This window comes from Engraulis encrasicolus, chromosome 10 (genome assembly GCF_034702125.1).
Source record: "Engraulis encrasicolus isolate BLACKSEA-1 chromosome 10, IST_EnEncr_1.0, whole genome shotgun sequence".
Lineage (NCBI taxonomy): Eukaryota > Metazoa > Chordata > Actinopteri > Clupeiformes > Engraulidae > Engraulis > Engraulis encrasicolus.
In genome coordinates this window covers 15,207,230-15,229,814 of record NC_085866.1, presented here as the reverse complement: position 1 = coordinate 15,229,814, position 22,585 = coordinate 15,207,230, and the positions used below count along the sequence as shown (strand labels likewise).

The 22,585-nt window shown below is 44.6% G+C and overlaps 2 protein-coding genes across 2 annotated transcripts in view; one reads left to right on the top strand and one right to left on the bottom strand.

The window, feature by feature from the left end:
• Nucleotides 1–1,552, bottom strand: part of agap2 (ArfGAP with GTPase domain, ankyrin repeat and PH domain 2) — a 32,412-nt gene extending 30,860 nt beyond the window's left edge. Inside the window, exon 1 of the mRNA XM_063208136.1 lies at nucleotides 1–1,552. This exon is cut by the window's left edge and continues 1,720 nt beyond it. The gene's annotated coding sequence lies outside the window, so the exon portion shown is untranslated.
• A 9,497-nt stretch (nucleotides 1,553–11,049) lies between these two features.
• Nucleotides 11,050–21,242, top strand: tspan31 (tetraspanin 31). Its single transcript, XM_063208135.1, has 6 exons — nucleotides 11,050–11,234; nucleotides 14,517–14,684; nucleotides 15,557–15,637; nucleotides 16,169–16,306; nucleotides 17,750–17,863; nucleotides 19,041–21,242. The coding sequence occupies exons 1-6, from the start codon at nucleotides 11,172–11,174 to the stop codon at nucleotides 19,113–19,115; spliced, it is 639 nt and encodes a 212-aa protein (XP_063064205.1). The 5' UTR covers nucleotides 11,050–11,171; the 3' UTR covers nucleotides 19,116–21,242.
• Nucleotides 21,243–22,585: the final 1,343 nt, after the last annotated feature.

Here is a 22,585-nt window from a genome sequence, read left to right as displayed (position 1 = left end):
ACTGCACACGCTACTCCTCCCCTCTCTCTCTCAGCCCCTCAGCCCCTCTCAGCCAAGCTCTCAGCTGACAGTGCCAGGTACTTCCTTTAATCTGTCCATTAAAATGTCACCTTCAGATGGATGGGTGCGAGATCAATGTTGTCACGGTTATCTCCTACACGGTATAATTCCCTCCTCAAAATCCTTGATCCGCACCAAGAGTGACAGTCACAAATGAGAAGAGATCTTCTCTCTCTCTCTTTCTTTCTTTCTCTCTTGCTCTCTCTTCCTCTCGTTCAGACTCACCGCAGTTCTGACTCTTCTGACACGGTTAGACAAAGAATGATGGTACAGAAAGCACACACGCAGGAAAAAAAGAGAGACGGAATTCACAAGGAATTCTGAAAACGATTACCTCCCCTGGAACAGGATTCCATAGCAACAGTAATACAAAAAAAAACAGGCTGTGTGTGTGAGCAGCGTGAATAAATTAGCGCATTAGAGGCAGCAGCGTCTTTGATGATCTGAGGGCTGTATAGGGGTAGTGTGTGCCGAGCAAGCCAAGCCAGCTGTGCCGCTCTGATTATAGCGTGTCACTCCATCTCCAAGTGTTGCAACACATTGTGCAACGGTGAGCAAAGCAAGGCAAGGCAGGCAGCTGACAGGCAGCTAGCCAGGCAGACTAGACCTGGACTAGAGGATATGGAGGTGGAAAAGGAGGAGGAGGAGGAGGAGGAGTAGGGGAGGTAAGGGATGGGATGAGTTCTGAGCAGGAAGAGGAGGAGAACAGAGGAGGAGAGGAAGAGAGGAGAGCAGTGTGGGGTGGGGTGGGGTGGGGAGGAAGAGGCTCTAATGGTAAGTCCTGTGGGAGAGAAGAAAATGCAATTTCCTCCCTGAGTGTCTGGCCGTCCCTCCCTCCAGGCTCGCTGGGTCTTCCAGGCGCATCGCACCCACTGACAACATCAATACAGCTGCCTCGGACGCATGCCCTCCGCGGGAGTCCGTCCGGCAGAAATGACAGCAATAATAACAGAAATCCTCAAGCGTATAAAGAATTGTGCGAAGATTTAGTCATAGGATTTTTTCATCACAGTATAGAAACCCAGCAGTGACAGAAATCCTCAAGCAAGAATGGAATGTGAGACCGTTGTGAATGAATGCTGAAAATACTCTACTAGAATCTAGAAGCCGTTTCCTCCACAGAAGATGTTTGGCATTGTGGTGTGGGGAAGCTGGTCAGACGCCCGTCTTCTAAATTATCCATGATGTCCATGATGATGATGATGATGGGAGGCAGTGTAGTCCGGTCTGGTCCAGTCTGGCAGTGCAGCAGCAGCAGCAGCAGTGGGGGTCAGTCAGTGGGTTGGTCATAAACAAAACAAGCTGAGGAGGAGTCCAGCACGAGAGCCCATGTGTGGAGCAGAGCAGAGCAGAGCTCAGCAGCTGTGGTGATGGTGGTGATGGTGGTGGTGGTGTTCAGGAATATCCCTGGTTCCTCTGGATGCCCACACACACACACAGCCTTTTACATCTCCAGGAAGCCCGCCTTCCGCCTGCCTCTCCTTATTTTACACATATGGACCGACTCTCCCTCTCTCCCGCCCTCCCTTTCTCTCTCTCTATCTTTCACTCTCTCTTTTTCTCTCGTCGTTGACTCCCACAGCTTCTCTCTCCGCCTGGTTTGCACGCTGGTCTCCCCTCCCTCTCCTCCCCTGTTTCTATCCTCTCCGCTGTCAGAGAGCAGACTGGGCTCTGCTGCGTGGAGCGTTCCCGTTCTCTGTTGCTGCCTGCCTCCCTCTCCTCCCCTCTCCTCCGCTCCCCCTCTCCTCCACTCCCCTCCCCTCTCTTTCCCCCTCAGTCTCAGTCTAAGCCTCTCCCTGATGAGGAGGAGAATGGCAAAGATGCCAATGATGCATTAGGAATAAGTGTGGACAGACAGGGTCCCAAAAAAATAAAAACATTGCTTATAAAATATTTGTGGGGAGGAAAGAGAAAAACAAAGGCAAAATGGTATTTGCTCACCAAAAGTAGGTTAATAACTGCAGCAGCCATTGTACGTTTCCTATTGTGATACCTACTCTGTAACAGCTGTCTTTTATAGCTGTTGGTATTTTGGCTCTTGACATTTTCAGACATCTCGATAAGAGGAGCAGTAGCCCAAATTCCCTATCGCGCCGACTCAGGTGTTTATTGAAGTGTTAGTGTGTGTTTTTGTGTGACGGCGTCTGTGTAATTGGTTCATTGTGTGCAGTGTAGGTGTCTGGCACTGACGATAGTACCTCCATTGATCTGTTTGCCTCCCTGTGTACTCATTAGCTGAATAGAACCTGAGTTATAGTGCCACCATCACGGCAGCAATGGTCTATGAAAAATAGCGACATAATCCTAAACAAACATCAACATGACATAAATATTTTTGATTGTGCCTATGTTCAAAAATGCATTTGAAATGGTTTTGTTTTGTTTTGAATCTCAGAGTGGCTTTGTGCTCTGATTATGAAAGCCAGATGAAGAGGGGAGAAGTGAGAAAAAAAGAAAACGCCCTGCACACTGTAGATATTGTGTGAAAGGTACTATTTTTTTGCACATGCCTATTTAATTTACTGTATTACAGATTTCTGGATGACTGGTTTTCTGTTTGGAGATGCTACACATGCTTTGTTATACTTGTAAATTAGACAGCAATGTAATGGTATTATCGAGGTTGGTATACAGTACATCTACAATAATGATCAGATAATGTAAGTGAATTACTAGACACGTGTAGAACCGGAATTGCATTTTCATCATTCCAAAACAATGAGGTAAATGCCTCATTGGCATGCATTCCATTATTCAAGTTACAGTAACACACATACACACACACACACACACACACACACACACACACACACACACACACACACACACACACACACACACACACACACACACACACACACACACACACACACACGCAGACAGACACACACACTTAGAAACATAGAAACAGAGTGATTTCTGGTGAGAAAGGGGAAGTGGTCTGTGACCTCGCGACCCCTAGGATCTCTGGCTCTGGACATCTGCTCTGCTGTAATTGATATGCTAATAATAAGAACACAGCACGGCACACTGGAGGGGGAAGGAGGCCTGTGTGTGTGTGTGTGTGTGTGTGTGTGTGTGTGTGTGTGTGTGTGTGTGTGTGTGTGTGTGTGTGTGTGTGTGTGTGTGTGTGTGTGTGTGTGTGTGCGTGTGTGTGTGTGTGAGAGTGTGTGTTTGTGTTTGTGTGCATGAGTGTGTTTATGCGTGTGTGTGTGTGTGTGTGTGTGTGTGTGTGTGTGTGTGTGTGTGTGTGTGTGTGTGTGTGTGTGTGTGTGTGTGTGTGTGTGTGTGTGTGTGTGTGTGTGTGTGTGTGTGTGTGTGTGTGACGTGTGTATCTGTATGTGTGTGTGTTTTGTGTGTGTGTGTGTGTGCATCTGTGCATGCATGTGTCAAGGGGGGTTGGATTTAAGACCTCCACAGCGGAGGCTGCTGCTACACTGGTAAGTTGTAAAAGAGGCTAGTCACAATGGGGTGAGCGTGAGTGGGTAGGGGGTGGAGGTGAGGAGGAGGATGCTGAATCCAGTGGTGCTCAGTTGTTGTAAGAGTGGCTAGTCGAATAGGGTGAAGTGATGAATCAATAATTTAAGTGGTACCAATTTGAGTGGTGTGTGTGCGTGTGTGTGTGTGTGTGTGCGTGTGTGTGTGTGTATGTGCGTGCATGCGTGCGTGCGTGCGTGTATGTGCGTGCGTGCGTGCGTGTATGTGCGTGCCTGCGTGCTTGCGTGCGTGCGTGTGTATGTGTGTATGTGTGTGTGTTTGTGCGTGCGTCCGTGCGTGCATGCGTGCGTGCATGTGTGCTCGCGCGCGTGTGTGTGTGTCTAATGAGTGCATGGCAATTTCACTCTAATGAGATGGGGGAAATGAAGCTATGCTGTGTACAAAGATGTAAAAGCAATTTGCACACAAGAGGGTTGGATTATGAGCCATTTGCATGTTGCTGAGATGCTGAGTTGTGGAAATTGATCACAGTGGGGTGTTTCCTATCTAATTATTTAGCACACTCCCTTGTTAGTCGTCTTTTGAAGATAAATCTGTGTATTTTTAGCTTTTGTGTATTGATTTCAAGGTGCTGGCTTTGCTCTCGAGATTAAAGCTTAGGTCCTGATTGAAATGACTCTGGACATGACATGAGCAAAGAGCCCCCCCGCCCCAATGTGACTGATTATGGTGTAAATTATGTACCACTGAATGCCAGTGTATTTAAAAAAATGCAACAATAAATTATGTTGACGCAACATGGTATTGTGCCTTTCAAGTGCTCTTGACATTGGGCAAATGGATAAGGGCAGCGTCCTAGGGTGCTGGAAGGCACGGAGAGAGAGAGCAGGTGGCTTGGTGTCGCAGTGTCTCTGTCAGACAGGAAGTGGCTTTTGAGGCCAGCTACCGAGCGTCAGACACAGGAAGTAGCCTTGCACAGCAGGAACTTAGACTCTGCTGTCATGACGACATACATACCGTACAACGGCTCTGTGCAAAGCCATTTAGTTTGAATCGAACAGGGCTAAGGCATACTGGTATCAAGAACCAAGAGGCCTTACCATTATGCCTTTCAAATTTGTAGAAAAGTGAAAGTGGTCCTTGGTACTGTATGTATGTAAACACTTTAATTGAGTTCATATGAAGCTCTAAGATGAAAGCCTCAAAGAGAGGTGCGGCAGGAAATGTGCAAGATGTGTGTTGCGTCTGTGTGAGATCTCTGAAGGGAAGAGCTAAGGACAATAGGTTTTAATCCATCTGGTCAGCACAGACACACAGATTTCAGTGTTGCATTGGCCACGGCTAATCTCAAATTTGTGGTTGCAGGCAGCATAACAGGAAATGGGTAAATAACATTGGAAGCGGCATTTACTGTACATAAAGCTTGAATGATTTCTGACTTTTTCGCCATAAAGAGTATTTGCCTTGCAGAAAAAATGTAACAGAAACAATATCATAAAAATATCATAAAATGTAATTGAGTAACTGCATTTCTGCATGTCATCTGACATTACTATATTTTGTTTAGCTCGGCTGAGCATATCCTTGCAGCGAGGTAACAGAAGCCAAAGCTGACGTAATATGCGATCCCTACTTCATCACATGTTTGCACACAGATATAATTCACACAATTCACGCAATTTGCTCAAAGTATACAGACTGGTGCTATCCACCATTTCACCATCAGTCACCAAATACAGTCAACAAAAATATAGTCACAAAATACAGTAAACCGCACTGAAGTACTAAGCTATGCACCCCAAACCCATTAGAGGGCCCAATGAGCAGAGGAGAGGAGAGGTGAAGGAGATGAGAAGAGATGAACGAGTAGAGGAGAGAAGATGAGGGGAGAGGGCTGGAGAGGTCAGGTGAAGGGGGGAGAGAGGGGAAGCAGAGAAGAGGAGAGGAGAGGAGAGGAGAGGAGAGGAGAGGAGAGGTGAAGGAGAGAAGATGAGGGGAAAGGTGAGGTGAAGGGAGAAGAGAGGAGAGGAGAGGAGAGGAGAGGAGAAGAGAAGAGAAGAGAAGAGAGGAGAGGAGATGAGAAAAGGAGAGGAGATGAGATGAGATGAGAAAAGGAGAGGAGAGGATATAAAGGAGAGGAGATGAGATGAGAAAAGGAGAGGAGAGGAGAGGAGAGGAGAGGAGAGGAGAGGAGAGGAGAGCTCACCTTGTACTCTGTGGATGTATAGCTTTAGGAGAGGAGAGGAGAGGAGAGGAGAGGAGAGGAGAGGAGAGGAGAGGAGAGGAGAGGAGAGGAGAAGAGAGGACAGGAGAGGAGAGGAGAGGATGGGAGAGGAGAGGATGGGATGGGATATAAGAGGAGAGACCCAACAGAGGAGAGGAGAGGAGAGGAGTTGAGTTCTCACCTTGTATGCTGTGTATGTACACTACAGGTTGAGAAGAGTTGTGCTCACCTTGTATACTGTGTATGTAAAGGTTGAGAAGAGTTGTGCTCACCTTGTATACTGTGTATCTACACTACAGGTTGAGAAGAGGAGTGCTCACCTTGTATACTGTGTATGTACAGGTTGAGAAGAGGAGAGGAGAGGAGAGGAATTGAGTTCTCACCTTGGATGCTGTGTATGTACAGGTTGAGGCCAGTGCGCAGCTGCTGGTCCTGCACTCTCTCCAGCTGCTTCAGGAGCTTCTTGATGTTGTTCTGGACGCTGTCATGTCGCCTCACCTCCGCCCGGATGGCACTGGAGTGGGCCCCTTTAACGCTGCTACTACTAATGCTGCTGTTGCTGTTCATGGTGACTGCTGTACGGTACGTCTGCCTTGCTACTAGGACCCAATCCCACGTCCATCTCACACGACGTACAGAAGCATACCCTCCGTCTCCGCATCCATGTCATGAGGATCTGAACAAATGATAAAAAGGACAAAACAAAGACAAGAAAAGTCCAAGTCCGCGATGTGCACGACCAAACATGAGCGTACTGTAGATCAGACTCGCTCCGCTTGCTTTGGTGTGTGTGTGAGTGTGTGCGTGTGTGAACTTCCTTTGCGTGAGTTTGAAATGACTTCCTGATTTCACCTATACTGAGTGACAGCTCAGTGCATCGCAAACAGGATCTTGCGGTGAGCTGTAGTGTAACGCTCACTTGCCAAGGCCCACTTGAATTACCAATAGGCTGCTGCTTGCTTTTCCGGTGTGCAGTCTCTCCATGCTGTGTTGTAGAAGAGGATTAACCCTGACACATACTGTCAAACATTTACATTCAATTTTTGACAATCACATAGGCCTACATACACAACATTTTACCTCATAATAGTGTCCTTATGCACATGTTATTATCACATCCATATATAAAGTATAGCACAGCTTTGGAAATCACTCCTACCAAGGTTCTAACTCTACCAAGCCACTGACCTACAATTTATCCTGTATACTGAATATGTATGTTGCAATATACTTATCAGTGGAGCAACTTGTGTCCATTTCACAACAGAGCCTGATTGCCCCCTGGTGATTTGGTTAGGGATGAGCAGGGAGGGATGACCAGGTTATTGCTCATTACCTCCACCAAGGAGATTATGTTTTTGGTCCTGTTGGCCTGTCTGTCTGTCTGTCTGTCTGTCTGTCTGTCTGTCTGTCTGTCTGTCTGTCTGTCTGTCTGTCTGTCTGTCTGTTTGTCAGCAGGAAAACTCAAAAAGTTATGAACTGATTTGGATGACCCAAGGAACAAGTGATTAAATTCTGGTGATCCGATGATCCGCATCACGAACCGGAACAGTCAATAGGAAGAGTTTTGATAAAGAAATTAAAACTTTACACTAGTAATGTGAATTAGCCTTAGAAGTCCACTCATTTGATATGATCTGCATGAGATCTGCATGTAAACCATTGGCTTTTAACTGACATGGCTCCACTTGTACAATAAATCTGAAACAGCCATTAGAGCTAACAATCTGGCCCTCAGGCCATGTGCTGGATGCATGTAATGTGTGTTTGGCGCCACTTGCAGGCAACCCAAAACATTGCAGGTGAACAGACAGACAAACTGACAGACAGGCAGACAGACAGGGTTATTGCAATACATGGCTAAACTCCATCCGGAGTGTCAGGTATTTCTTAGGCCTGTGATTGGCATTGATGAACAATTAATGTTTTTAGGATACATATTTGATATTCCAGGACTTCAATGCAACTTCAAGGCGGTGGTGGCTCAGGTGGTAGGACCCGTTAGGCTACCAGAAGGTTGCAAGTTCAAGTCCTGCTCTGCCTGACCTCATCGATGTGTCCTTGAGCAAGATAGCCCCAAGTTGCTCCTGGTGGCAGGGTGGTACCCTGTGTGACAGCCACTGCCACCAGTGTGTGAATGAGAGTGTGAGTGGGTGAATGTGAGGCATACAACATAAAGCGCTTTGAGTGCTCGAAGGAGTGGAAAAGGCGCTATTAATGCAGTCCATTTACCATCCATTTACTTGCAGATGGGGAATAGTGAAATCATGGGCGTAATTTTAGGGGGGGATGGTGGGGACATGTCCATACCACTTTTAAGATAAACCTAGCTTGTTCCCACCACTGTTTCACAAATATAATGCAAAAACAGCATAACCGGATAATTTGCCATTAAAATGTCCCCACCACTTTTCGAGCCAAACCTACACAGTATACAGAAGGACATTAAGAAGGACATCATTATTGGGGATTGGACTGCCTGAGATGCCAGAGCTGGCCCAGATCTGGAACCTCTTGGCATGTGTGTGTGTGTTTGTGTCTGTGTGTCTGTGTCTGTGTTTGTTTTTATGTAGCTACTTGACACCTGAATTTCCCCCTGGGGATCAATAAAGTTTCTCTACTCTACTCTACTCTACTCTACTCTACACCTTTGAGTAGTAACCTGCACTGACACACCTACACTGATAGAACCTCTCCCCACCCATCCCCCACCACAAACGGAGCAGCCACCCCCCACCATTACGACAGGACAAGTTAGGAGCGCACTGCGGAGGCTTAAGCCGAAGGCCAACGGACCTGATGGGGTCAGCGCCAGACTCCTCAGGACCTGTGCAGAAGAGCTAGCTGAGCCACCCCAACACATCTTCAATAAGAGTCTGCATGCGGGTAAGGTGCCCACACAGTGGAAAACCTCATGCCTCATACCTGTACCCAAAAAGCCACACCCCAAAGAACTAAACGACTACAGACCGGTAGCCCTCACATCCCATATAATGAAGACATTCGAGCGTGCGCTTCTGCTCAACATACTGAAACCCCAAGTTCACCACGCACTGGACCCACTACAATTTGCCTACCAGGAGAAGGTGGGAGTTGAGGATGCTATTCTGTATCTGCTGCACAGAGTGCATTCTCACCTGGACAAAGGAAGCAGTGCTGTTAGAATCATGTTCTTTGATTTCTCCAGCGCCTTCAACACAATACAGCCACTCCTGTTGAGAAACAAACTACTGCAGATGGGAGTGGAGACTGGGCTGGTGAACTGGATCACAGACTACCTCACAGGAAGGCCCCAGTTCGTCAGACTAGGTGACCTCACATCAGAGACTGTAGTCAGCAGCACTGGAGCTCCACAAGGAACGGTGCTTTCCCCCGTGCTGTTCACCCTGTACACCACTGACTTCAACTACAACACGAAGACCTGCCACATGCAAAAGTTCTCGGATGACACAGCCATTGTTGGATGCATCAAAGATGGGCAGGAGGGGGAGTACAGGGGACTGGTGGAGAACTTTGTCAAATGGTGCAGAACCAACCAGCTGCGGCTGAACACCACCAAAACCAAAGAAATGGTGATTGACTTCAGGCGAACCACCCCACCCCTGGTGCCTGTCTCTATCGAGGGGGAGACTGTGGAGACAGTCTCCACATACAAGTACCTGGGTGTTCACCTGGACTCTAAACTGGACTGGTCTGCCAACTCACATGCACTGTACAAGAAAGGCCAGAGCAGACTCTACTTTCTGAGGAAGCTGAGATCTTTCAATGTCTGCAACAGACTCCTGCAGATGTTCTACCAGTCTGCCATGGCCAGTGTGCTCTCCTATGCTGTGGCATGCTGGGGTGGCAGCATTAGGAAAAGAGATGCTGGACGGCTCGACAGGCTGGTGAGGAAAGCAGGGTCTGTTGTAGGCACAGAACTGGACGCCCTCACAACCACAGCCGACAAGAGGACACTTAGCAGATTGGACTCTATTTTGGACAACGACAAGCACCCACTGTACCCAGTCCTCAACAACCAGAGAAGCCTGTTCAGCTACAGACTGCGCGCCATCTCCTGCAAGACAGACAGGCTGCGGAAGTCCTTTGTACCCAGGGCCATCCAGCTATTCAACATTGCACAGAAGGACACACAAAGAGAGATCATCATAGGGGACTGGACTGCATAAACAGATCCCACTCCTGCACACTCTTTTTACCTGGACTCTCTACCCTTCGACTCCTTTTCAGCGGAATGCACAGCTGCGTGTGTGTGTGTGTGTGTGTGTGTGTGTGTGTGTGTGTGTGTGTGTGTGTGTGTGTGTGTGTGTGTGTGTGTGTGTGTGTGTGTGTGTGTGTGTGTGTGTGTGTGTGTGTGTGTAGATACTCAGTTTGCGATGTGTGTAACCCCCCTGACTACTGATACTCCTGGACTATGTACACCTTATTTTTGGTGTGTGTGTGTGTGTGTGTGTGTGGGTGTGTGGGTGTGTGTGTGTGTGTGTGTGGAGTGACACAGGGGGTGACTTGTGTTTAACCCCCCATCTCTTTTTCTAAGGAATACAATGGACATTGTTCTAGGAAAGAGACTATGGACACTCCTGGACACTTTATGGCCACCTTGTCTTGGCTACTATGTGCCACTTAGCTAAGGCACATGTGAACACTGTGGACACTTTACACTTTATATTTTTGGTGTGTGTGTGTGTGTGTGTGTGTGTGTGTGTGTGTGTGTGTGTGTGTGTGTGTGTGTGTGTGTGTGTGTGTGTGTGTGTGTGTGTGTGTGTGTGTGTGTGTGAGAGAGAGAGAGAGAGAGAGAGAGAGAGAGAGAGAGAGAGAGAGAGAGAGAGAGAGAGAGAGAGAGAGATGCCTTGGCAATAAGTATGCAACAGCGAGCTATATATGATTATTTTATGTGTAAATATGTGTGTTATGTCTTGTGGACAATGTCTTTATGTCTTTATTTATGTGTGTATGCTACTTGACACCTTAATTTCCCCCTGGGATCAATAAACGATACTCTACTCTACTCTACTCTACTCTACACCTTTGAGTGAAATCACTGAAAGAACAGGTCAATGGGTTCAGATTGCTGGGAGCTGTCAGGTGTGCTAGCCAGCTTTGATTGCGCAACATCATGTTCACAGTCAGTTTTTTGTTGTTGTTAAAACAGGGGTCTACGCCTAATCGGTCGTATGGTATGTTACATGTATCTGGCATGTCATTGTGCAAGGCAGAGGGGTCAAATATGTGTGGACTGTGCCACGCGATGCACACAAAGGTCGTGAGTCATACCGCCCCAGTATGTGTGACGCCATAGCCCCGCCCTCGGCGCAGTCCTCCTGCCTCATGAGCTTGCTGCTAGTGACGTTAGGATAGGAGATTTTTTTATTCAGTCCTTTCCCTTGGACAGGGAGATTTAACCGATATCTTTGCATCTGCGAGGGTCTGCACAGAACCAAGAGAAAGGATGGTCTGTGGAGGATTTACCTGCTCCAAAAATGCTCTGTGCTCGCTAAATGTTGTGTACATGGTAAGTTTACTGGTGCAACAGACAGCTCAAACGCTTGTGTTAGGGCTGATGTTACCCAGCTGTTAACATGAACTAGCCTAATCCAGCTTTCAATAGTCCAGTTAACCATGCGACTGTAATTTACAAAGACGAGCTGACCACTGGAATGCGGCTTCTGTATAGCCTTTTGACATTTTAGCTTGGTAGATAATTGGACGTGAAAAGTCCAATATTTTTGGGGTTATTGTTATGTAAGTATGCTAGCAATGTCTCAGTTATGTTCAAGCTAGCTGGCTAAATCGGAAGCCACGGTTAGCTGTTAGCGCTAAATGATGGGCTACCGCCTTCAGCAGTGAAGTTCGCTGTCTGGCAAGGTTATCCTTTGGTGTTATTGGTAAAAACAACTATTCTGTTCATGGGCCTATTTGCTAGAAGGCTTTTAAATAGATGATTAACTTAAGCCGACATGGCGATGTGGTTGTGTTGTCACCAGTAGGCTACCCTCTGTAAACAGTGATGTGGTGTGGTACTGATATGAAAATGGATCCTGATTAGAATTGGTTGAATAAATAGCACGGTAAAGGGGTATTTTAGTTAAAATGAATTCCTTATGCTTGTTTATGTCATGGTCTACAGTTCATTGTACTTGTATGAAAAACAAACTCACGTGAAATTGAAAAGGATCATTAACCGTGGCCTATACCCGTTAACTGGAATTCTTTAAATTACCTCATTCCATCCAGTTAGGGTAAATTGCAGAGAGATACAATGAACACTGTTCTGTCCGTTGACAGCGGCCTATCCAACAAGCCATTGTCTTACGTAGTTTGGACACATTGCCAGATGTTTTGGATACTAGACGATGTTGTTTGATGCATGACTTCAAGTTGAAGTCGAATGTTGTTTGCATTCGAGATGGTGCGATTTACTCCTAGCACTAGAAGTTCGACCCTCTGCTAGTGCACTAGTAGTATTGCTTTTGCGAAGGTGTAATTGCATCTGGCACACTCTCTGTATTGTTGTTGTTGTTAATAGTAGAGTAGTAGCCTAGAGTAGAGTGCTTTTATTCATCCCGAGGGATAAGGTGTCTGACAGCATAGATAGATAGATAGATAGATAGATAGATAGATAGATAGATAGATAGATAGATAGATAGATAGATAGATAGATAGATAGAAGACATAGACAAAGACCTAATACACATTCTTGCACATTGCACATTACAGTATGTTGCTGTTGTTGCTGTTGATCTTGATGATGACTGAATAGATTAAATTTCATTTTCAGACTATGGGATTGTATGATGTGGCAGACTCCACGTCATGGCAAATGATCAAGTGTTCCAACCTGACCAGTTGTTCTGATTGGAATCAGCTTATTTATTAGTTGGTTAAGGGCTGGAGTGCATAAGTGGTATTTGGGCGGCAGTTAGAGAGATGGTGTTGGGATCAGAGAGCTCGTACCGAAGGTGTAATTCTCACACCAGTGGCGAAATGTGAACGAGGGAGAGTGAGTAGCCAGCGTTGTCCTGCTCCCTACTTTAGCGCCTGTCTGAAGTGTCATTTGAGCACGGCAAGCATGTCATCTCACTAAGCTCCAGGGAGCTCTTCCCATCCTGTCCTGTCTTGTCCTGTCCCTGTGCCCAGTTCTGCGAGTTACTCTGGATAAGAGGGTCAGCTAATTGTAATGTAGTGTAATGGTGTTTGGTTGTGAGCTGTGTTTCTCAGTCTTCCTCTGGCGCCACACACTGTCCTTTGTGCTATGTGGAAAGAGTTTAGTTGTAAGCAACGACTGTGCTTCATGGAACTGGAAAGACATCATCTCTCTACCACAAAGAGACTTGTTCAGTTCTAATTCTGAAGTTGACCTGTTGGACCACACTCCACAGCCCTCTTCTGGAGAGGTGTACAAAAACTGTCAATGATAATGATGATATCTGTCACTGGTAATGATGGGTTTTAATTAAGGATAGACCGATATCGGTATCGGTATCGGGCCGATATTTGCATTTTTTAAGTGTATCGGCCGATACGCATGTGGTTTTGGCCGATTCGCAATATTTATTATTTTATGTCATTCGGGTTTTTTTTAAAAGCACCAAGACACTTTATTTTTTTATTACTTGATTGTTAGACATAACTTGATTGTTAGAGTGGGTGTTTAAATGTTACAAGTTCTACCTCAATTTGATAATGTTAAAGGAATGTTTATTTTTAACTTGAGACCTGGAATATTTGTCATTTTTTAACCTTTTTTTTTAACCCATATCGGGTATCGGCCAAGGGTGATGGAAAAAATTCGGTATCGCATCGGCCATTAAAAAACCTGTATTGATCGACCCCTAGTTTTACTGTAATGATGTAATGGCTGTGTCTCGGTACCCCCGTGTCAGCCGGTGTGCATATGGTTGTTGGATGTAAGCTTATCAGCACGGGGAAAGGGCTTATTGTCTATAGTATATGGCAGGGATGGGGAATTATTTTAGTCCGAAGGCCACATCGGCATAACTTGCTGTTGACTATTTCACTCCTGCACATTGTAATTTTAAGATGAGAGCATTTAGATGAGATTAATCTCATATACCTGCAAGACCCTAGCTGTTTTAGGAATGTTAGGTGTGAGTATGGTACTTTGAATTTAATGTGGCCCCCAGGCCTGAGTTTGCCCAGCTCTCTGACCTATGGTATTGCGTCTGATTCTGGTGTATTTCTCTGTCTGTTTCCTCTGCTGGTGGGCCTGTTGCTGGCAGCATGGGCAAAGGGCATGTAATAATGACTGATGGATGTTTCTCTACACCTAAATAAGCTTATGTCACTTCATAATCAGGACTTTCTGGACCTTAGTACTACGCCACTTGATAATGATTGATGATTACCTGTACCTCAGTACATCCCTTGATCATGTCCTCTGTACCTGTTTCCTCGGGAGTAGTCCTGTTTACCAGGATTGTGTCCAGGACCACCTGTGGTTATTATTTAATGTGTATAATTTGCACTTGAAAATGGTGGTTTATTTTCTCAGCTGAGCTGGTAGGCTTGCTTCTGGTGGGTGTGGCAGCATAGGGAAATGGCTTAATACAGTATACAGCATTGCACTGGATAATAATGGTTTCTTTCTCTGTTCCCTGTGTTCCTCTGTTAGCTGGTAGACCTGTTCCTGGTTGAACTAGCAGCATAGGGAAAGTGCTTCAAATGGCATCGTGCCCAGTATCCACATCACAGGGGGTGTGAAAATACATCTGCCAATGAATAATGATGTTTTGTTAATGATGTAATGGCCGTTCCTGTGTATCTGTGTCCTCAGCTGGTTGGCCTGCTCCTGGTTGGCGTGGCAGCATGGGGAAAGGGCTTTGGCATCGTGTCCAGCATCCACATCATCGGGGGCGTCATTGCCGTGGGAGTCTTCCTGCTTCTCATCGCCATCGTTGGCCTCATCGGAGCCATCCACCACCACCAAGTCATGCTCTTCTTTGTATCCTTTACACCTGCACGCGCCCGAATAAAAGCGGAAGAGTATGACCGTTAAAAGCAGAATGCAAGCAGTCCGACGTTCCAATTAGCTGCAGCGGCTGTCGGTGTCTTTGTGCCATTGCACCTGCCAGTGGCAACTTAATAACATGTACCGATGGAAGTAAAAAAAAAAACATGTTTTGATTGTTATTGTTTTTTGTATGCAATGCAATTTTACCTTTTTCGTACCCATAGTTGCCTAATTGGCAATACACATTGAGACTAAACAAAATTAGCTAACTGTGGGCTGGGTAATGTCTTTAGCCAGGCTTAGCAGATGTATACAGCATTTTATAGACACAGTCGGCAACCCTGGGCCCGCCCATGAAATTGCTTGTTTTCCCCCACGTTGGCTAATCAATATGCCAAATGACTGTCAGTGATTGGCACCGCATGACCAAGGGTGGAGCATTCAGAGGGGAAAACATGGCGTTTAATGGGCGAGACAGAGGAGCTGACTGGGTGAATTGCCGTTTCTGACAGTTCTTTGGTTTGAAAAGAAGGAGTGCGTTTTAATATGCGACCTTGCCTCCTCCACTTGCTTCTCGTCATGATGACATCACTGACAACAGCGTTATATTTCAATATCTTGCAAAAGCTCAATTGTAGAGTCTTTTTCTCATTTGCAATTGGGATGATGAATGAAAAACAGTCCCTCAAAAGTTGTTGTGGCTAGGCTGACAGCTGGGAAACTTTATTGTTTTCTCCACGGAGGAGGGGCCAGGAGGCGGGACGAGGAGACAAGCGCAAGTGGAGGAGGCAAGGTCGCACATTAAAACGCACTCAAAGTGTCCAAGAAAGCCATGTGTTTGTTCCTTAAGTGCGTGTGTGCAGTACATGGTCATTCTGTTCGTGGTCTTCCTGTTCCAGTTTGGTGTGTCTTGCTCCTGCCTGGCCATGAACAGAGGACAGCAGGTAAGACACTATTATATAGTTTAAAAAAAATAAAAAAATTATTCCACATTTAATTTGTATTTCTAAGATGATTGTGATTTTGTGATATTGTCTTATATGTCTCTACCAAAGAGATTGTACTGTACATTGTTCAGAAATATTTAAAACTTTTCCTCCCTGCGCACCCCCTTGTAGATTTCAATGTGGTTCGCGCACCCCCTGAGCAAATATTTTGGTGTGCTGATGGCCACACAAGTATGGATTCACTGCACATTATGCACAGTCGTTTTGGGGAATCCTCTTTTCCAATAGTCTAGGAGTTAAACTGCACTTCAGATGGACCCTTCCAGCATACAATTCACCATACAATTAAAAACTACTTAATGTTCATTTGCTGGATAAAAACTCACATATCCACCATGGCTCTATTCAGCTCGTGCACCCCCTCATGGCAGTCCGCGCACCCCCAGTGCCCAGCCCAGTTTGGGAAACCCTGATATATGGTGTTGTGGTTTGGGTTTTGGCAAATTGTGTTGTGTGAAATTGTTTCAGGGCCAGCTGCTGACATCCTCATGGAAGGTCATGAACACGACCAAACTGGACCTGGAGAACAAGTTGAACTGCTGTGGGCTGTTCAACACCACCGACACCGTGGAGCTCTTCAACAGCGACTATGCAATGTGTAACGCGGTGAGTAACAAGGTCATTGTAATGCCGGTCCCAAACCCCAATGGTAATAAAACCTTAATATACGTTTTGGGATTTTTATAATGGTGTTATAATGTTGCAGTGATTACATTTGTGTTTTTATGATGGACTATTTCTTTTCTTATCTTTTTTTTTAGCTGTTATTCATTATGTGTTTGACAGTCGTGTTGGCCGTTATGTGTTATGTGTTGTGTGGTGGATGGTCAGGTGTCATTCAATTTCTCCTTTGAGGATTAATAAACACACACAGCAGTTTTAAATTTGACCGGAGATCATGTGACAACCTTACTCTCGACACACATTTCCTTACTTCCTCAAGCACTCTGATGAAGATGTAGAGAAACATCGAAACATTAGTCCCCCTTGCATGTTGTGTAGCTTGGAGCAGTGCACTGCAAGGCGACCCCAGTAGGATGTGTTCAATTATGTGCAATCATTTGTTAATATCACCTTTCTGCTCTGTAGCTCTGCAAGAGTATCTTAAAGGGCCATTTCGGTCGTCTAGAGCATCCAGCTTTATTGCCCAAGCTACCCATAACTTAGCAACAGGTATTGAAAAACTAAAATGCTGGAATACGTTTCTGTCTGCAAAACTCGGGTTTTCGTGATAGGGATATGCGCTAGCTAGCTCAATGGATGGACTATGGACTTCCAAATGTAAACAAACCGGTATGTGGCTGCATGCACTGACACATATTGTTAAACACTTTTCACTCTTCTGGAGTCATACACACTACAGTCTAGTTTTGTAAGGTGTCTGCTGATGTGGCATATTCATGAGGTGATTTTTGGAACTTGTTAAAGGGGTATGCCACTATTTTGGGGCTTAATACAGTTAAAATCGTTGGCCAGGGTTTATAAAGGTGGTAAAGTGTCTTATTTTTCATGTAAGCCGGTGTCTTGCTTTAAGACAAGTTAAAAGAGGGAGCATGTCGCTAAGCTAGTGAAAGTCAATGGATCCGTGTAGCATGCTACATGCTACAGTGATCCATTGACTTTCACTAGCTTAGCTACATACTCCCTCTTTTAACTTGTCTTAAAGCAAGACAACGCTTAACATGAAATATAAGACACTTAACCACCTTTATAAACCCCAGCCAACAATTTTAACTCTATTAAGCCCCAAAATAGTGGCATATCCCTTTAAGACGAAGTGCTGCCCCCGTGGGTAAGCTGTCAATGCGAGCTTTCCGTGCAAGCAACACTGTCAGGGTTGGATGACAATTTTTCGCGTCTGCTGTAAGTCATAGGCAGCTTGGGCAATGAAGCTGAATGTTGTAGACGACCGAAATGGCCCTTTAATAGGATGTCAGAATTGCAGTGTACTGTATGTTTACCAGCATGTAAACAGACACAAGATGACCCCAGTAGGATATGTTCTGGTTGTGTGTAGTCATTGGTTAACACCAGCTCTCGGCTTTGCAGCCCTGCAAGACGAGCCCAGCAGGATGTCAGACGTGTGGGTACATGATGCTGGAGCATGCGTCTGAAGCGCTGAGGATCCTGGGAGGTGTAGGTCTCTTCTTCAGCTTCACCGAGGTAAAAAGCCTTTGATAAATGTAATGTAATGTCATAAAATGTACTACGGTACTAATGCAAAGTAATGTCATAAAATGTACTGTCCTCTTTGTACGTTGCTTTGGATAAACTCTTCTGCTAAATGTATTGTAATGCAACTGGGTCAATGATGTTTAGTAGTAGCTCTCGTCAGGGTGGTGCAACCACAGGTAATGCCAGTATGGATTCAATTTTTAGTTTTGTTTTTAGTGAAATATCTAAAGCAGTGGTTCCCAACCTTTTTCTTAAGGGACCCATGTTCTTACTATTGTAAGCTTTGGTGACCCAACCACGCGAGCGCCCGCACGAGACGGAGTCACAAGATGCCCTCTGTTTCCTGCGAAAACTAATTTTAGTTATTTTATTCCTCAATTCGTCTTTGGTCAAATATAGAATAAATGTTTAATGTAGCACTTACAATGTGTTGCTTCTATGCATTTATTAGTTAGGCCTAAATGCTTTGTCTTTTATTCAACATGGGCTATATATATATAAAATGAAACCCCTTAAAATCAAGAGGGCTCCGCGACCCCCTGTGGATCTTTGGCGACCCATAGGTTGGGAACCACTGATCTAAAGCATACACATTACAGTATATTAATGACCAATTACTGATTCATTTATGGACATTAGCTGTGGTTGTACCACCTGACGTCTGAGCCCCTAAAAACGTCATTGACCCAACTACCAATGCATGCCTTTCTTTCATACATGGTAGTAGAAGGTCTGGCTGTCCTAAATTGAAATGTTTCCCTCCTCGGTTTGAGGATCATTGAAGTTTTAAACCATAAACAATCAAATGTGCCAAGGTGTAGACTAGAGGCTGAGTGCTGAAGTGTAAAATGACTGGATCTCTTTTTACTCATCCACGACATACAGCCAGTCCACCTGCACACATTACTACCAGATGTTAATGATTGTATAAAGATACCCTAGAATTAATGGAGTTCCAGACTACCACTATAACATTTCCTAGAGTATAGACATTCATCACCAACCCTTAAGTAGATGAGGTATTGACACAAAGTTTGTATTGTTAAGCAGTTTGAAACACTAAGTAGTTGAAACGTTATGTGATTACAGACACAGAGTAGGTTTTTTTTCCCTTTTTTTCCTGTGAAAATCAATCAACATTTTTGTTTTGTTTTCTCCTTGTCAGATTCTGGGTGTTTGGCTGGCCATGCGCTACAGGAACCAAAAGGACCCCGCAGCGAACCCAAGTGCTTTCTTATAGTCCTCGCCGCACGCAGCTGTCATGCAATAGAGTAGTAGGAAAGCAATTGGCCTTTCGATGCGCTGGATACTAGATACAGGCCCCTCACCATGCTCTGGCCGCACTGAAAAACAAACGCAAACGCAAACACTCACACTCACAGACACCACCTAACACACTGGACACCATGCACGCACCTTCCTGTGCCCTCGTTCCTAAAACACATAGGTGCCAAGCTGTACCACCGCACACACACACACACAGACACACACACACATACACACACACAGACACAGACACAGACGTAACAGCCACTAATGTAGAAATGTTTTCTTTTGTTGTACTCTGTTGGTATTGTTTTAACTCTTGCGCTGATTGAAGCGTAAATATGCACTCTTGCAGAACCATTTCAGGTCTCATGAATGATGGGATGGGAGGAGGTGAGGTGAGGTGTGATGATCAATGCAAACTGAAGTGCAGAGTGTCAAAGTGCCACCCTCCTGAAGTGAAGCATCCTTGACTTGAGTCAATGCCACTGGATTGTGTATGCAAAAAAAAAAAGAAATCAGACAAATCTGCCATGCAAAAGAATATTTGGTATGTGCATGTTCTCGGACCATTGTAGAACTTTCTTCTCTTTCCTCCTCCTGACAGGATAAAAGGTCTCTCTCTGTCGCTCTCGTTTTCTCTCTCTCTCTTGCTCTTTCTCTCTCTCTCTCTCTCTCTCTCCCTCCTTATCACATACATTTGCATTCTGCCAAGGTAGTGAAAAGTTTCTTAGTTTTTATCTCACTCGGTGTGTCAGTGACTCAGTTTTTTCTATCTAGACCGGTAGATCTCGTAGATGATTTTTGCTGAAGATGTGTGTATATTCGTTGATGGAAATACTCATAATACTAGTAAATCGTAGCAACTCTGTGGCAGTGTTGGGATTTGCTATGGGCCATTTTCAAGTGGACGACGAGCTGTGTCTGAAGACTTGAAATGCGCACTGTGCTGTTGGTCTAGTTAGTTTCCCGTATTAAAATCTTGCAAATGTTAGGCTTTTACTTTCCAGTTGTCTTAAGTACACATATTTAAAACCCTGTAACTGAGCCATGTCTTTCATTTGCTGTTTCAGAGGGATTTCTAACCTTCCTCTGGACTGCAGTTGTAATGTTTTTTTCTGTTTTTTTCCATTGTTTCAGTGAAGGGAGTGTGGTTAGTTTAGGACATTTTTCAAATGTATCTATTATGATAAGGTACAGAAAGTTCCTTTTGAAGATTCTGGAACTTAAAAGTTCTGAGTTCTAAGGAGATGATTATCAGTGGCAAGACAAGGAACTCAAATTGGAGTGGCTTTCATATCACAATGGCATTGACGTGTTACCGCTACAAAATTCAGTAAAAAAAAAAAAACCACCTCATATTTTCAGTTACAGATTGGGGTCCAGTGACCCCTTGCTAAACATTAGGAGTCACATTTCAGATCAAGACTGCTTTAAAATGGACCGATAGGGAAAATGAAGTTGGTCATGATGGAGTAGTTTGCACAGGGTTGTCTGACGGGTATATTTGACGACCCCTTCACCGAGAGCGAAATATTTGAAATGTTCATGACTGGATCTAGATAGAATAGTCTCATCAAATTTACTCAGTGCTTTACATTGTATAGCCAACTCCAAAGTGCTGACGGGGTTAATATACTTTCCTTAATTAATTAAGTCACTATCCGTTGTCTGTGTCTTTTATGTTGCCAATAATTTACCTTTGTCGTGTTGTTTTTTGAGTTGTATTTTTTTTTGTTACAAAGTGTTAAAAACTGCATCAAATTGTGTGCAATTTTGTTTTTAAAAATGCCAATTATGAAAGGTCAAAATATGTGTTGAATGACTCGTGGTAGGGCTGAGGATCTGGTGTAAACAGTTTTAATCCAGCGAAGATTTTTTTTTCTTTGATTGGTGTATCGTGATGATTCATTGAGAAGCACAGGTACTCTGTTCTTAATCTAACCAAGCAAGATAAGAGTGAACGGTGTTTGGCATATTTATGTTTATTCCTATTTATCATGTGCATAATATTTTCTGATGTACTAACCACGAACTTGATGTGCACTGCTTCTCTCTGACCTATTTTTGAAATGTTTTCCAATTAAAACTAGTGAGATTAAAACGGTGTAAACTGCATTTTTCTTGACTAGGATGTATTAGTTGTGAATGAGTATGGACTCTTTTATGTAAGAACAGGTATGTTCTTGACCATAAAAGCTTATCATAGATACACAAATGTACAGCGCCGCCTGTTAGTATCAGCACCCCTTAATTTTATTTACAAAATTTGCAATATTTTCAGAAAGAAATGGAAGTATACACTACTTTTACCACCTTTTAATTGAAGGTCCAAAAGATATTTAGAATAGCAAAGTATTTTTTTTTCCAAATGGATTTTGCAATTTCAAGCAAAAACATGAAGGGCATGTGCAGAAATACTGGCACTCCTTCTTAACCGGTTTATTGCACACCATTAGACAGCAATGGCAGCCTCCGAAGGTTTTGGTTTTCATCAACAAGCTTCTTGCACTCCTCTGGTGGTATTTCCCCCCACTCTACCTTTGCAATATGCCTCAGAAAAGATGAGAGGGACTAGATCGGCCAGATATTGTACGTAGAAGCAGGCTCGCATGTGGTGTTAAATCCTCCATCCTGCCTCGTTACCTTCTTTGTTTCCTCCATGGGAAGAGGGTTGACAGAGGATGGAGGGAGGAACTGGAGAATAGCTACTGAGATGGCCTCAGATGTGCCTTGATTCTCTTGCAATCCCCCTGATGTCCACTAGAGGTCAGGACTGGTGACGATGGCAAGACCTCCCTCACACAGCAGGAATTTCACAGGCGTCCAAGAAGGCTCAGAGGCAGCCTATGATGCTCCTCGAAAATTCACATGGCCGTCACAGGTTGCTGACACCTTGTATAAATAGTAAAATTTTGGAGATGTGAAAATTCGCTATAAAATCACCACTACTGTCATTTAATGTCTTAGCTTATCCGCCATTTACAGGATTGGGTGCCCCAAGCGACTGCCTGCCTAGCCTGGTGACAAGATGCGCCTCTGGTTATGAGTGGCCCCTGCCATTTTCCCTGTCAAATATTCTGAAGCTTTCAAATGCTTCTTTGGTGCATAATAAACTAAAACATACAATATGTGCTCATACTACATGTATTTCTCATTCAGTGGCTACACAAAAAGAATGAGGAGAGTTCAGTGAGCTACCTCCAACAAGGTTAAAGCCTCTGTTGTCAGGGTTGGAATTTCACAAGTGCCAGGAGGACCATGATCCTTGTTGGCCCTGGCAAGCCCATGTGACTTTTAAAGGGACACTGTGCAGGAAATGGTCAAAAAAGATACTGCAACTATGCTGCTCATTGAAACGGGGCTGCCTATTGCCAAATTTCATCTTTACATGAAAGTTTACTAAGTAATAAACAAATATTTTCTAGTATGCTCCAAGTAGAG

Bases quoted from the DNA above. Each gene is read 5' to 3' on its own strand.
- tspan31 (XM_063208135.1), top strand. From the start codon at position 11,172: ATGGTCTGTGGAGGATTTACCTGCTCCAAAAATGCTCTGTGCTCGCTA. The intron at 14,685-15,556 runs GTATCCTTTACA...GCGTGTGTGCAG, and splicing joins ACCAAGTCATGCTCTTCTTT to TACATGGTCATTCTGTTCGT. The intron at 16,307-17,749 runs GTGAGTAACAAG...TCGGCTTTGCAG, and splicing joins ACTATGCAATGTGTAACGCG to CCCTGCAAGACGAGCCCAGC.